The 17,158-nt window shown below is 37.2% G+C and overlaps 1 protein-coding gene across 3 annotated transcripts in view; it reads right to left on the bottom strand.

The window, feature by feature from the left end:
• The window catches only part of LOC137638589 (DNA repair protein REV1-like), a 73,540-nt gene that overhangs the window by 3,016 nt on the left and 53,366 nt on the right, over positions 1-17,158 (bottom strand). For 2 of the 3 annotated variants that reach the window (XM_068370790.1, XM_068370791.1), the window contains exons 9-15: positions 15,259-15,377; positions 14,011-14,077; positions 13,256-13,870; positions 12,263-12,485; positions 11,231-11,346; positions 5,685-5,942; positions 4,375-4,526 (exon numbers count right to left, since the gene is read on the bottom strand). In XM_068370790.1, coding sequence (XP_068226891.1) covers positions 4,375-4,526; positions 5,685-5,942; positions 11,231-11,346; positions 12,263-12,485; positions 13,256-13,870; positions 14,011-14,077; positions 15,259-15,377 — 1,550 coding nt within the window. The remainder of the gene's footprint in view (positions 1-4,374; positions 4,527-5,684; positions 5,943-11,230; positions 11,347-12,262; positions 12,486-13,255; positions 13,871-14,010; positions 14,078-15,258; positions 15,378-17,158) is intronic. The other variant, XM_068370792.1, reaches the window with a different exon arrangement.

Genomic DNA, 17,158 nt, shown 5'->3' with positions numbered 1-17,158 from the left:
TGTAAAAAATTCAATGTCGTTGGCGTGTGCCCAGGTTAATGCTAGAGTAAACATACATGTGAACACTTCAGGGACCTGTAGATAAGGCAAAGGACAGTACCTTGAACTGGTATATTCTCTTGTTAAGGATTAATCTCGGATACTTCCTTAACGTAGGGTGGATTATGATCTGGAATACTCGTCTTTTGAGATCCAGTATTAGCATGAAAAATTTGAGTCTGACAGCCTGTCTTACCATACCTAACGCTTCCATCTTGAATGGGGTTTGCAACAGCTGTTCAAGGCAGAGTTTGACGACTGGTCTCCAGCCTCCAGAAGCCTGGGGATCTATCTAGAACCTCTAGGAGAGCATCCTTCTCCAACATGAAAGGGGTGCTAGCAGGCTTGCTTCTATTGAAGGGAGACAACCTCGGTGCAAATGGTGCTGAAGAGTACAGGCGAGATGTTACTGGCCTTTTGGTGAAGGGCATCGTAACTCACCTTCCTCCAGAGTTCTGGAACAGCGTCAATGTCTTCCAAGTTGAACAAGGAAGAACCCTCCAGTGACAAGTTTTGCAACTTGAGTGCCTCTCTCTTAAGCACCTGCCTCTGGAATGTTGAAATGAGAGAGTCCTGCCTTCTCAAGATCCAGTTTGTCCACTGGGTGGCCAGGTTATGAGCGAGGAACTCGACTAGCTGGCTCCTGAAGGCAAGAAGCTCTTCATAGCTTTCTGCTTCTCTGAATTGGCTAAAAGCCTCATTGGCAATCGGATAGCCCACTGAACCAAACCAGCAATGATCCTCGAAGCGACCAGCAATGATCCTCAAAGCGATCAGCAAAGAAGCCTTTGCAACCCACTCCATGGTAGCGGCTCTGCAGCTGAAAACGTCACCAGGTGTGCTGCGAACTTATCAATGGTGATATTATGTGTCAGTACTAGAACTGCTGGGTCTAAAGGGAAGGTAAAGGGAGTATCGTCCAAGATCTCGTAGTACTTCCTCTGCTGTACAAGTAGTGTTGGAAGTATTTGCGATGAGTTTCCTGCCCTAAAAGAGTTTGAAGTCCTAGCTACCTAGGAAAAGACCTTCCCAGCTCCCTTTACCATCCTAGACCAGAGCAACTCGTTCTAGGGGCCTGGCAGTAATAGTCCAGGACTGTATCTTTCCCTCGGGGGTGGGGGGGGAATAGGAAGGATTGCCTAAATAATTGGTTTTCTTTATGCAGGCAAAGACCTACATGGAGTGGTCAGGCTCTTTCTACTCTCTTAGGACTAGCAACCAATGGTAACATGCTGTTAGAGTGGACCAAGACATCATCTTGTGATTCGTTCAGACCCAAACTCACACCCATATGAACCCCGGCAGGGTCAGGTTCATGAACAGGGTCCCTTGCAGGGTCCTGAGACCTAGAGGGGAGGTCCTGTGATACCAGTAACACCGAGGCTGGAACCGAACTAAAAACACCCATCTGCTGACCTGAAGGGTTGAAAACTTTCAAGGCCAAATTCTTAGGAAGGGTTTTCATGCCCTTCCGCTCCTGAGCCATGGACGGGAAGGAGGCAAAGAGATGAAATCTCCTTACGAGGAGCTTCAACTAGCTGTGGGGGCTTGTGAAAAGTCCACAGGGACCGACAGGACCTCTAGAAGTGGAACGGCTGGTTCATTAGTCACGAGCTCTACCAAAGACAATTGGTAATTGTCTGTAAAAGAGATCTCGTACCCACCCTTGCCTGTCCTCAGGTGATGGGTATGCCTTGAGGAAGTTGTCTCTTGTCTATATCCTCTTCTCCTTATGGTCAGTTTTACTGGGATGATACCCCGTTTCTCACAAATGGGGTCCGGTATTAATGGTAAGGAGCATACTTCGAGGCCGTACTCCTATGCCTGGGGTCTACAGGTGGATCGGAACACCAAGGAGATCCTGACGCCATGAGGGGATAGAGACTGGACGAAAAGAGGCCTCTAATAGTGGAGCTCAAACTGGTTAACTAATCATCCATTTCACAGCCCTTAGAAGCTCTTGAAACCATGGGGTGTCCTTGGTGAATGAAGAGACAGCTGTAGGAACCCCAACAGGCAAGTGTTCGAAAGCATTCAGATAACGAGCTGTTGCATCTTTTAGCGAGTCAACCTCGGTAGCGAGCCTGCCTGAGAAGAAAGCATACTTTCATCAGCAGGAGGGGGTTGCCTACCCACCTCGGCAGCAAGTGGTGGGAGAATGTGTGGAGAAGCGCATGACTCTCCCTCCCAGCTAGGGCCTGTTCATCTACAAGCCATAGCAATGGGAACATGGGCACGAATACTCGTCTGGGAACCTGCAGGAGGTTGACAAATTACCTTGCATATTCCTAAAGGAGGAGGTATTTGCTTGCCTGGGTCTGCGAAAGCTCGCTGCCATCGCTCAAGAACGTCAGGGGTCGTGAGACTCGTTGTGCCATAGGGAGACGAAGGCGAGATATTAACACAGCAAGCAGTTGCCAGCTGTCACCATCAGGATGCTCCGAAGAGCTGGAGCAAGGTATGGAAACCTAATGCCTGTTTGCGAGGTACTTGAAGGAAAGCCCACTCATGAGAGGAAGCCCTTTCACGTTGGCGAGAAGGACGACCTACCACGGATGGTACTTAGTGAGCTGAGCTTGCTCAACTGGCTGAACAAGTATGTTCATCCTGATGAGATTGCACACCTGGCAGGGACTCCTCAGGTGGGCGAGAAGTTACGGAGGACATTCAACAAAGGGGACAAGACCATCTGGAGGGAACGCCACTCCAAAGGTTGGGGGGGGGTGAAGGCCGTATGATTGTCAAAATGAGATTTACTAGCCCAATGAGTCAAGCTCGGCTCTTACAGAGCTGGCCCGATTAAATTTGGGAATAAAAAATTAATGAATTATTCGGTAAAAATCTTTAACTATTAATTTAAATCTTATCTATAAAACCCAAGTTTTTTAAAAAAAAAGTTAAAATCTTGAAATCAAAGAAATTGTTAGTCCAATAAGAAGTCAAAACCCCACGGAGGCAGATGTGCACTACTGCTGTGGCCCAAGCTTCAGCAACTCCAAGAATTGTTCCTTACAGGGAGAACCCTAAAGCCCCAAGGAAGACCTAAGTTGATGGATAGCATCAAAAAAGATAGATTTCCTTTCAGGCCTGGGCACCATTGCTTTGCTAGGGGAAGCGATAGGGCCCTCAGCTTCTAAGGCTCTTCCAGGAATCAAACGGTCATCACTCTTACTTGTTCATCCTCCGCAGGAGACTGAACAAGCAGAGTCAACGGGGAGCAGACGAGGCACCAGAGAGAAGTCATGACTTCTCTGACCTCGAGGACAACCACAAGGGAGAAGAATCCCTTTCAGATTACTCTTTGTCACCTGCCGTACTGCTTTCTCTGGGAGGATGACCACTCCCAACACTCTCTGCAAGGACGAGTCTAAATGATGGCATGCCATCTCCAAGCAGGGTATAGGGAATGAGGACCCATCTCTCGAGCCGATAAAAAGGTCCCGCAAGCACGATCTTCAATGCCAAAGGAAACATGCATTTTATTAGCCCTCAGAAGACGAGACACACCTTCGAAAGAGAAAAAGATAAGGCGAGTTCATAGCCAGTTCTTTATAGGGTTTACAGGAGAGCTAGACAGAAAGTCTTCACTCTACTAAGCCAAAAACAAAAATGATGTAATACACTGTTATACGTTACGTAAAAAATTTATGGCTAGTTTCCAGCTTTGCCGGACAATATTTCCATAGTAAATAGCAATAAGTTTGTATGCAGGAACAAATGATAGTTCAAATAATGATGGTTTTTAAGGGATATTAAGAAGATCCTTCAGAAGTTTGCTTAAATCAGCAAATTTGGTATGCATAGACGGTACTGTCACTCAACATGTAAATGTAAACAATGGAAAAGATTAATATTTGCCGTTTTATTCCTTGATATGATACTAGCATGCAAATATGAAATGCATTATTATTGGATACAGTTACATGAGGAAACAGTTTCATCAAAATCCTGTTTATACAAAATATAGTACTGAACTAATTTTTTATCACAGTGAATGGATACATAGTTTGTTCAATGATGCAGTCTGGTCCAAGAGAACATATGCTAATTTTATATCTCGTGTGTGTGATACGACACCCTTGAAACTAGTCGCATGATACACAAGTACATACAGTACTAAAAGCAATGAAATCATTTTCAAGTGAAAAAATGGATATCAGTATTACAGCTTTACTTCAAGCAGTATTCACTTACATAATTAAATCTAATAATCTAAAAAATAAATATACTTTTATATAATTCAAATTTTAATTATTGTACCTAAAAACTCACATTAATGTATCTATCTATCTATCTATAATATATTTTTCATAATATAATGGAAATTTTACTTGCCTGTAAAGGTACTTGATGAGGAGGTCAACTTTCTCCAGATCTCTATAAATAATAAGGTTACTATAATATGATGCTATTATATCCACATCTTCCTCATCTGGATTAGGGCAAGATGACACCCATTCACGAATAAAGTTTTTCACCTCGGTCAGCTGTAAAAATACAACAAAAGAACTCCATGTAAACTTATATTACATAATTTTTTTACACTAATTTTTTCATCACCTGGTAATCACTCATTACATTTACCCATAACCTCAATTTCCTACCAATTCCTAATTCAAGGTACACATACTACTCTTAATAATCTCTGCAACTTTAATCCTCCATTTCCTTTGCCGGCAATTATAAGGCATTGGTTTTGTTGCCTTGCCATATTTTTATTCTATAAAACCTGTGTTTAAAATATAGAAGTTTTAATTTTACTTTTATGTTTTCTCACCTATGTTTTGTGATAGCTGTACAGGCCTTGGGGCATAAAAGTAGGCATGATGTATGGGTGACTATATGACCAACATTTTACGTGTATGTTATCCCCGATTTTACTATAAATCTGTAACTTTCACCTACTAAGGATGTAGAGGTTATCATTTGTTACATTAGGAGTGGTGAAAATTAACTCTATAAAAGGCCCGCAGCAGCCAATTGGTCCTTATGATTATTAGTCATGCCATTTTTGTCAAATGGGATCCAGTCTCATGTCCTTGTATACTAGACATACAGTACTGTAAATCAATTTTCAATAACTTGTTGATACAATATTATATTGATCTGCTCTGATATCCTATCCCCAACTTTATTTTTCTATAACTTCCTGAACTATATATGATTTGCCTAATACAGTATCTTATATGGATATTTGAACATTGTGATGTACAGCAATATAATAATTCTAATGATCATCCTTTTCTTCTGAAATCTCTTAACAGTTAACTATACTTGGTATCTGTAGTAGTCTTTTCAATGTACTATTTGCATATTACTAAAATTTATTGAAAATCTAATCCAACAATATAATCTAATAGTGTAATGTTTTCCATTACTCTTTATGTTGGACACATTATTGTCCAAAGGCAGGGTATTAAGTAAAGCATTTAATAATCAGAGGCAAGTTAAATTTTTTTCAAATCCTCTCTTCAACCTACCATTGCTCTGGTTGTATAAACATTCACAAGTTTCAATTTTTTCATAAAAACATGGATTTGAAACAAAAATATGGATGAGCAAAACAAAATATAAGCCATGACTATTTCAATGCACCTTAGTCATATAACTTATCTCTAAAATGACTTGCAATTCATATTTCTCACCTCTACTGCACCACATAATTGGGGAATTTCCTCATTTGTCTCTTGAACAGAAGTTTTGTCATCCTTGTTTTTCTGACTCGACACTGAAGTGTACAAACTGCTGTCAACACTCTCCTGACTTGAATTATCTTCTACATATGTGACACCTGTGCTTAATTCCTTGGAGGGTACTAAAGGAGTCTTGACCTTGGACTTCACAGGGCTTTTCTTGTTACGATTATTTGCAGACTTTGGTGGTCTTCCCCTTTTCTTCCCAGTCTGTAAAAAAATATAATGTAAAATAATTTTGCTAAGAAATCCACAAAATGAATACTAATAATTTAGCCATGATATAAATGAATTATATAGTCAGCAGTAAGTTTGGAGATCTTATAGAAAAAAAATGAAAGATTATAGCTGACTTTCCCCATCATGAAAACTACCTTTGTCAAAAGCTTTCTATGAAAGCCCTTAGTTGGATATGATAAGCATAAGGTGACAAGAGATTCAAGAAAAACAAAATTTTAATAATAAAATGTTATTTTTATACTTGCTTGATACAGTATTCATATGGCTGCTTCTTGGGAAACAAAGTTTATATCAATATTCTTAGATTGGTAGCAATTAAATTAATATTAATCTAAACAAGTAGACCCGATTCCTGGAGGCCTTTTGAACTGTCAGGCTTAAACATATCCGTTATAATACTCTGTCAGTTCCATGTTGACATGTAACAAAGCAAGAAACTGACCGTAATTTGGAACTAGATTGACAATGATCAGCCTAGTAGGGTAAAAGGCTTAGGAACTAAACAGGAACTTAAAATATCAGCCTTACACTGGATTTAGATTAATTTATAAAACTCATCCAAACTAAGCATATATCTAAAAGTAATTTATTTTGATTTATTATATAGTCTACCTTAAAGATTAATTTAAAATCTTTGTGATAATATACTGGCAAAACTTTACCAAATGTTTTTCGAACAATTACCTGCAACGTACGGAAATTGATGTGTATATATACAGGCAAAACTTTACCAAATGTTTTTCGAACAATTACCTGCTACGTACAGAAACTGATGTGTACAAAATAAGAGGAATGCGAGGTACTAAACCCTACATTTACTATTATCATTACAACTGGCAAAGTTACAACCCTAGCTGAAAAAGCAGTATGCTATAAGCCAAAGGGCTCCAACAGAAAAAATAGCCCAGGATGGTAAGGAAATAAACTACAGTATATAAGTAGTAATGAATAAAGAAATAAATAAAATCTTGAATATCAGTAATAACTTTAAAACAGATCTGTCATATATAGACTACGAAAAAGACTTGTGTCAGTTTGTTCAACATAAAAACATTTGCAAAAAATTTGAACTTCTGTAGTTCCACTAATTCAACTGCCTGATTAGGAAGATCATTCATAATCTGGTCACAGCTGAGCAAAACTTCTAGAAAACTGTAGTGTTCAGCCTTATGATAGAGATGGCAAGATTTAGACTTAACTGCATATTTAGGAAGGTACAGTCCGAGAAGACTTAAATACAAAGGATGGTCAAAATTATGAAAAATTGCCCACAATATATATAAAGAACTGAAAGATTGTGCTACAGAATGATATCCAGATTAGGAATAAGAAATTTGATACTGTATTACTAATATTACTAGCTAAGCTAGAACCCTAGTTTGAAAAGCAGGATTTTATAAGCCCAAAGGCTCCAGCCCAGTGAGGAAAGGAACTAAGGAAACAGATAGAATTGTGTGCCTGAGTGTACCCTTAAGCACCAGAACTCCAACCCAAGAAAGTGGGTGCACATAGTATGGAGGCTATGTCACTGCCCAAGATTACAGAACAATAGTTTGGTTTTGGAGCGTTCATCTAGAAGAGCTGCTTGCCATAACTAGAGAGTCTCTTCTACCCTTACCAAGTGGGAAGTAGCCAATGAACAATTAACAGTGCTGTAGTTAGACCCTTGTTTGAAGAGAAATGTTTTTTGTTATCTTAGCACTGTCAGGTGTTTGTGGAAAAAGGAGAATATGTAAGGAATAGGCCACACTATTTGGCGTATGTGTAGGCAAAGGAAAAATGAGCCATAACCAGAGAGGGATTCAGTGTAGTACCATTTAGTAAAAAAACCAAGCAACTCTCTAGTGGTAGTTCCTCAAAAGGTGGGTGGTGCCTAAGTAAAGCTAGACTTCAGTTAGTTGTCTAACAAATTGAGAGGAGAGCAGCTGAAGACCAGACAGGAAAACAATACTTTAAACACGGTACTGTAGAATGAAAGAATTAAAATATTTCTTCAGAAAAGATTGATCACTGAAAATCTTAAGAGACTTTCTAAATAAGCCAATTATTTTTGTGTAACTGAAGAAGAAACATTATCAATGAAGAGATCTAGATGCTGAGGAGCCACTGTCCTAAGCCTACTTACAATCATACTTTGAGTTTTGTTAGGGTTCAATTTCATGTATCATAATTTGCACCGTGCACTAATTTTAGCCACATCTCTACAGGAATCAGTATCCACAGATCTAAGTTCAATAATGATGCTAAAAATAGACCCACCTACTCCCAACTATTTGAGTTTAAAAACAAGGGCTTCATGAGTAACATAGTCAAAGGCAGCACTAAAATCAAGGTGAATCAAAAGAACACCCTGACCACAAACAAACCATTTCTGTACAGCACTGGAAATTGTAAAAGGGCGTCCCATGCTCCAATGCCATTGCAAAAGCCAAATTGCAAACAAAGGAACAGATTATTACCTTCAGCATATCTATTAAAAGTTTTGCCAAAAGACATTCTAAAACTTTAGATAACATGAGTTACAGAAATTAGGCAGCAATTAGCAGGGCTAGAGCTACCACAAATACATTTACCTAACTAACGCAAAAAGAACCTCTTCTTGGTAACTAACAGGAAATATCAGACGACTTAGGAGTTATGAAATTGGTGTTGTCCCCTCCATAATCATCAAGGTCCACTGAGTGCGTTTAAAATTCAGAGGACCAAAAAGCTCAACTAATTAGTTTAGCCTCAAGAGAACAGGAATGAGGAAGATCCACTCTCCCATTACTATACTCTTATTGTCACACACCAGCCCAAAGGGTTGCCTTTTCCTTTGGACAGTAGGTGACAGAGCCATTGTAAGAGAATGGCGCACATACATTTAAAAGATAAAAGAGATACATTTGTACTAATTTAGTGAATATTCATACAAAAAGAGAAGCATTAGTCCGAGGGAATCGTATGATTTGTCATGTCAACCACAAGACAACAAAATACTGTACAGTACAGTAAGTAAAGAGCGCTTATTTTACGAGCAGAGTAATTAACATCTCGACTAACATTTCCACACCAAAGGGATAAGCAGAAGTTTAGAGGCCCTTTAACAACGGGAGAGATATAACGATGTAGGCTACCATGTCGGTCTTCAGCCTCACAAAATCTAGGAGTCTAAAAGAGTGGCTAGCAATGTGAGTGTGATAGTTATTCTGCAGAGGGGTACAAGTAAATACAGTAAAGAATTTGAGGCCCAGCAAGAGAATCTATAACCTGGGAGATACAGTGTACCACCAGAACAGTTACTGAATGGTGTATTAGAACCACTAGTTATAATTTGAGCAATTTTCTTATTTCCGAGCTACACCAAGTTTCAGTAATGGCTTTTCATTCCAAATATAACAGACTCAACTAGTTAGGTTATAGTAAAGACGAAGCTTGGAGTGGCAGTACCATCATCACTCCCTCCATAAATAACAAGCCTTGCTTTCTCTGCTCAAGAAAGCCTTCTAAACACTAGAATTAAATGCAAAGGGAAGTACAGTACTTCAAGTACATTTTCCATATCATTACCCACAAACAGTGTGCATTTAAACTATTTTGTTTAATAGCAGTAATGATGGGTTCAAAAGAGGGAATAATATTCTATAAGGTTACGTAACTGATTAGTCTTATACAAGTTAAAACGCCTTGAGGTATTGAAGATTTAAGAACCAAACAAAACTAGACTTTACAATCAAACAGATTTAGGGAATCTTTATACCAAGTAACCATTCTCAATAATAGTAATAACCATCTAAAGACACATCCACAAAAAAAAAAAAATGAATTGAGAGGTATGTACTGTATAGTCTTAGAAACAGCTATCTTTGAATAATTTATGGAAAAAGCCACATTAGAACTTACCCATAAACAAAGTATAAGGTAGTTTTATCATAAGACTCAGGTGTGCTTAACACACACATTCATCGTTTATAACTAGTACACTAGTGCTACACTTATGTTGAGGCTCAAGAACAAGAGGTATAGCCTATGTAACAGTACCTCCCAAGAAAGTGATGCATTATTTGTGAATTAAACTTTTCATTATTTTAACTATAGTTCTTTACTGAATACAAATAACACACTATAATATTTCAGTCTCCTTTAAAGCCAGACTCATAAGGGTAATAAAAACACGAGCATTATAAATTACCCTAATAATGTAAATCTGTGATGAGTTAGTGTCCAAGCTTACAAGCAAATGAAAATGCACTGTCAACAAGAAAATTATGCAATCAATAAGCTTCATCAGATACATCACCTATGACAGGGAAAAAAAAACAAAAAAACTTATAGGATATGAGATGCCATCTTCCAAATCAAAACGATGTTGTTTATGAGCTCTCACTTAGGCGAGGGGATGGATATAAGCATTCAGACTAACTAATCAGTCTTCTGACTTTCAATCTAAAAGGCTAGAAGAAAGAATAGGGATGCAGAACTGCAAGGGTTTAGCTGCAGAAGGATCTAAAGTCCTTAAAGAATTTGAGACTCTACAAGAGGAGCTCAACTCTATAAGGCACAGTAAACATTCAGAACCGTTACTGAAGAAACACTACCTCAACTCTATATGGCACAGTAAACATTCAGAACCCTTACTGAAGAAACACTTAAGTAATTATGACCATTAGACCCAATTGTAGAAGTCAGGTTAGAGTAAGTAACCAGACAGGCTAGTCCGATTTACCACCCAGAAGAGAAGGATTGCTGGCCTCCTGAGAATAACAAAGGAAATTGACCAAATTAAGATAGATAAATGATCATCACTAACTTGGCTGGTGAGTGAGTATTGGCATGTCGTATTGCTATCAACTCAGCGAAAAACAGCTATTCTCTCTTTAATTATTTGAACTAAAAATACCTCTCTCTCTTTGGCCGTGATTGAAAGGCAGTAATTTTGCTAATAATGTCGAAGCTTAACCACTGTGCAGTGTATACTCTCCATTTCCATAAATACTAGGTTAAAACATTTTCCCCTGAGGGGACTTACTTTGTATTAACACAGGATACCAAATATCTGAAATTAATCATTTAGACCTAGCCTACTTCAAGTCAGCAATATGAACATCAGGTTAACATAGAAATAAAATATTAAATTTCTGTTTTTGCAAACTTAATTTTCTTACATTCTCCTTAATCAATGAATACTGAAATTTCTGCCATTCAAGTTTATGAAATTTTGGGAGTATTGCCAAAGTTTTCTTGGGAAAAATTTGAGTAAAACAATTTGCATTCTTTACCGTGACTTGCTGAGTGGGCAAACTTCTGCCATTTGATTTCTCTAAAACCATCTTCCTAAGATCATTTGCCCCTGTGTGACCTCTAGAGTTGCTCTTTACTCCACTTTGAAAGATACCTGGAAAAGAACACATTTAGAATACCTTTTACTGTAAACAGTTGAAAAAGGTTATGAAAGCCTGCCAAATCCATAATTGCTTAAACAACCATCTAATCTAATGTATATCACATTAAGCCTACAGACAAAATAACTCAGCCTGTTCAACTATAGTATCTTCCAAAAAATGCATACCATAACTTTAAACACAATACCATAACCTAATGGAAACACTTAACAGGGGCTACTGAAATTAGTTATTGTTGATAAGAGAACTTATTCATTAGAGTCATAAGAACTTGAAGTTGTACAAAATAAAACCTGAAAACACTAATGAAGTAGAAGAGGACTTAAAAATGTCTGTTATCGTAACAGTAACTCATACAAGAGAGCATTACTAATACAGTAAATCATCGCTACTAGTAACCTATACACATGGCAGATAAGTCTGGAAGTGTTCTTCAAACGATAAAAAAATTACAGTACATGTCTTTCATATTTTTCCCTTAAAGGTGGGAGGAAGTATTCAGTATAGCAACCAATGACTAAGTATAGAAAGACAAATCTTTTGTGTTTTTACCATATTTGCCACTCACATATGCTTTATGAGTGACAATGTACAAGATACTTTAGGTTTTTACAGCATACCTTTGACACTGGCATCATTGCTCTTTGGATTTTACTTTTCATTTATAGTTTATGACCTGGTCTCTCGCTATTTTGCTGTCCAAGTTCTTAACTTCCCGTAGCTCCAATTTTACCCTCTCATTTAATTGAAAAAAAAAATCCTTTGAACATGCCATATGTGACTTGGTGATTTTGTTTTACTGATCTAGTTTTCTTATGTTTTAAAATACACACAGTTCCGTTAAAACTAATTCAGAAATTCTGCTAAGCTACGCACATGCAGTGGTATTCAAAAATAGACAACACTTACCAGAAAGCGAGTGCGAAGAAGTTGGCCCTAATGCAAGACGTTTTCTATGTTCAAAATCCATTCGTAATTCCTCACGCATTTCAGCAGGTAATGCAGCAAGAAAACTTGAATCAACCGAGTGCGAAGAAGTTGGCCCTAATGCAAGACGTTTTCTATGTTCAAAATCCATTCGTAATTCCTCACGCATTTCAGCAGGTAATGCAGCAAGAAAACTTGAATCAACCTGAGAAGTAAAATTTTAATTCAAAGTTTGGATCTCTATATAAACTAAAATAAAAACCAATGTCAATGCTAGCACCTCCATCATCCATAAATTTTCAACTTTCTATCCAAGAATACTGCAATTACTATTAAAATGACTTGAACAAACTATCATCGATAATATTACACCATGAAGAGATTCACAACTACCATCACTCACCAATTATGAATTACAACATAATGCTGATGAATATTTACCACAAAAGTTTCATTAAATTTGACAATCTTGTGGTAACAACTAAGAAACGCTTAATAATGTCCAGACATATAACACTTGTATTAGAAAAAATTTAAAAACATAAGGAAGTGTATTTTGGAATGTTACATACAAAATAGATTTAAAGGCATGGTATCTTATTCACTTGTAAGGTGAAAAAGGCTTGAACTAAAAGACTTGCTGGGTCCTAAGAAAATAAAATAAAAGGCAATACCTTCTGCCCTTTATGCACATTTTATATCTTAGGATTCTCTGCTCCTATATACAAAGAACTCCTAAATTTGAATTTGATAAGGAAAGGAAGTGCTTAAAAAGTGAAATGCCCTACAATGGAAAATAAAACACGGATGATCACAGTTACAAACAAGGAAAAGGGCAAAACCTGCAGATAACTAAACATTTCAAAATACATTACGTACCGGTACTGAATTTAATGTATTTCAATATTAAAAAACAAACATTAAAAACTTTCATTATTTTCTTATTAAAATGCCTAAAGAAGAATGAAATCTTACTTGAGAAAAACTTAATAGTGCTTCATCATCACTATTACTCAAGGCTTCCGATACAGTGGATGCAGGAATATCTCTTTCTCGCTGTACTGTTGGGTCTCTATCTACTGACACAAGCTTTGGACCTTTGGTATCTTCTGGTTGACCCTGGCTTCTGATATTACTTTCACTTGATGAATGAGATGTGCCAGGCTTTGGAGCTTTATTCATGGAACTAAATGATTCAGGGACTGAATATCCCTGCTGTCGGTATTCAGCTATTACTTGTTCTCGCAAATCCTCTGGTAATGCCATCAATACCTCCTCATCCATTGTTCCCTTATTTACAGGAGTTTTACTGCCCATCAACAAAGGTTTCACAGATACTGCTGCTGGGGATTTCTGCATACTTGTAGATGGCACAGGACTTCTACTGGGTTCAGCTTCAGATTTCAATCTTCCATCTGTAACTGTGAGGCTTGTACTTGTAGTAGAGGAGCTAGATCCTCGCTCTTTTTTATCTTCCAAGACATCAGAGAAGGAACTTTGATTTTTTGCTTTAGCTGATAGCATAAAATTCTTGATTGAGGCACTGCCTGAACTTGCACCATAACTGTGATGACCCTCTAGCCTCGACACCTAAATATTGTATATATGTAGTTAGAGCAATTTTAGAATTCAAGGACAACAAAAAGTATATTCACAAGATGCATGTAAAAATTTCATAGAATTCTTGCGCAACTTCTACAAATACTAAAGTCCTAGCATGAACACCTCACCTGTATTCCCACACCTCGGAAATCTTGTGGAGGTACTTTGATTTGGCGGAGTAATGTCATCACTTCTCTGTTATAAAGTAAAATAAATGCAAATGAATTTGAAGCTAAAATTTAAACAATTGAAGCTATGCACACCCAATCTTTCATTAATTTTAACCCTTTTACCCCTAAAGGACGTACTGGTACGTTTCACAAAAGCCATCCCTTTACCCCCATGGACGTACCGGTACGTCCTTGCAAAAAAAGTCTTTAAAATTTTTTTTTTTCATATTTTTGATAATTTTTTGAAAAAATTCAGGCATTTTCCAAGAGAATGAGACCAACCTGACCTCTCTATGACAAAAATTAAGGCTGTTAGAGCAATTTAAAAAAAATATACTGCAAAATGTGCTGGAATAAAAATAACCCCCTGGGGGTTAAGGGTTGGAAATTTCCAAATAGCCTGGGGGTAAAAGGGTTATTACAACTATATAATATAAAACCACATCTGGAAATCACATTTCTGAATGAACTTGACCAATCTTTATTCATGGATACACTTTCTAACAATGAAAAAGTACAATATACAGTATACATAATTACAAAGTAAACAATATTTCTAAAAATTAAGCTTCGGTACTACTTTCAACAATACAGTAACAAATTCATTTACAAATTTTATGTTTTGGCTTTCATTATATTTCTTATAATTCAATGAGAATTTTTCATCCTATGTTGGAAAAAACAACCAATAGCAGACTATCAAAATTAAAATATTTTACATAAAATTCTTTTGGAGTTCCACTTTGTATCATGATGATGACTATGTTTGGTATACTGTATACCAAACTATAAACAAGTTTACAAAAAATCTCATAAGAACTGTAGCGAATATGTAAACAAAGTACCGACTGTTTAATAACTGTGTTATAGCTTATGTTATTGTACTGTTGCAATAGTGACAACATATAACTATACCATCATTTCTGTCAAATCTCAACTGATATTGATGTGGTAAAAGGCAACATTTTTTTTTCTTGTCAAAATACAAATCTTATTATTTGTCTGATCTAAAGTTGTTTTAATTTTTTTTGCAAGATAATTCAAACATTTTAATTAAAAAGAGAGAGCTCTACCCTCAGTTTTCAAGATATTCTTTGGTTCTTTACAAAGGGAATTATTTTTCCATCTTTGCATAATTGTACAACAATCATTATTTAAGCTCTTTTTTTTCTATCTATTGACTCTTGACACCTTTATTACTCTTACCTTTCTATAGTTAATGATGATGATGTTGCAACTCCCAAGGATGTAGATTTAGCAATATTGTCACAAACTCCATGGCCCATAAACTTTGCAGTCTCAACAGGGGCATCTTTTGCTCGAACCTGAGACAAATAATTAAGCTTGAGCTATAACACAATGAATTCAACCTATTGTACAATACAAAAACACTAGTACAACCATACTATAAAAAAAAAATCATATTATTACACTAAAATCTCATTAATCTGGACTATGTATAGGGAAAATCTGTCCTGATATACCAATAGTACAGATTTGCCAAAAAAAAAAAAAATCTTGGTTATATATCAATCATGGTATATGATATCTAAATTAGTTTATAAATACAAATTTACTTCTATTTATGGTAGACTAATGACAACTCATTCTTATAAACAATAAGAATCATTTGGTAAGTGAACCTTGAATCATAATTAGTGAATAAATAGACTAGCCTACCCTCAAAGTCATGTGCAACAGACATAGGTTAAGTAGGCTAAGCATAATCAATAACAATCAGATAAAGTAACGGATTTTGAGCGAAGCGAAAAATCTATTTTTGGGTGAGATGGCCATGTCGTCCTGATGGAAGTTCCTAAAGGGTAGCTTCCTTGGGTATATATAACTACGGCAATATTCCCAGAGAATTTACCTTAAGGTACCCAGAATTCTAATTCCTGGAGCGAATATCCCTAATAAAAGAACCAGGGATATCGCGAAATATCAGAGGACGTATTCTTGACACGCCACATAGCAATCTGCACCCCAAACAGAGTTAACACTTCGAAGGGGTCAATTGGCAAGAAAACGAAAACGAGAAAGAAAGGAGAGCCGCTCGCAAGGTATCTCTCCTCTCCCGTTTCGTAAGCGTGCATTGCGCCGCTCACGGCGCCATCTGTATTCCTTGTAGCGATACACGAGGTGCTACAGATACTGTATGTAGGGAGGGGACCTACAGCCCTTTAAAAGAAAGGGAAGGGCGGGTCCATCAGGACGACATGGCCATCTCACCCAAAAATAGATTTTTCGCTTCTCTCAAAATCCGTTTTTTGGGCTCAAGCCATGTCGTCCTGATGGAAGTATACCAGAGCATTACTGTATCTGTGGATTCTCAAAACGTGCCGTACTCCCCGAAGGTATTTCCCGGCCAACTAGACCTAGAGACCTAAGATGTTACCGTCATACATCTTTTCAACTAACCATAGACCATGTTAGTGCTTCCTGCCCCCTACAGGGAAGAGTCCTACTAGACTCTGGAAAAGTCTAGAAGAGTACATATACCTATGTATGAATAAAAAACAAGCCAATATAGTGGTCTCACCCTATATCATGTAAAGCATAGTTTGTAAAGAACCACTGAGTCAATATGAAATATCGACCAGTTCTCCGTTCCATACTGGATTGGACAAAGGTTTATATCCGAGTAGGCGGAAAACTTGCATATCCGCCACCGTCCCCTCAGGGCATGGAGTCCTCCCGCCAAGGGAAAGCATAAACCAATGCCAAGAATGCTTGCATAAAGGAACAATCTATTAGAATTATCCCAGATAAATATACATAGAACGTAATGCACAATTATATCAAATAAATTGACACAGGTGAAGGAGACGCAAGGTTCACAAGAACTAGTTTATTGACAAACAATAAATAAAACAGGTTAAACAACCATTATATAAATATAAGAGGAGGATAACCAACAAATAAGCATAAGCATGATAGTAAACAGAAACTTGTTTATCTGAAAGAAAAACATTAGCGCCACTTTTAACATACCGAGGTATCAAAATTATAAAAGTCTGTATTACTAATCAGTTACATTAGCGTTGGAAACGCTCGGCACACATGTCTGCACTTATGCTAGGTTCACCTTTGAAAGTGGAACAGT

The sequence above is a fragment of the Palaemon carinicauda genome, chromosome 3, assembly GCF_036898095.1.
Source record: "Palaemon carinicauda isolate YSFRI2023 chromosome 3, ASM3689809v2, whole genome shotgun sequence".
In the NCBI taxonomy this organism is placed as follows: domain Eukaryota; kingdom Metazoa; phylum Arthropoda; class Malacostraca; order Decapoda; family Palaemonidae; genus Palaemon; species Palaemon carinicauda.
The sequence above is the reverse complement of the archived record's forward strand: the minus strand, read 5'-3'. Positions and strand labels throughout refer to the sequence as shown.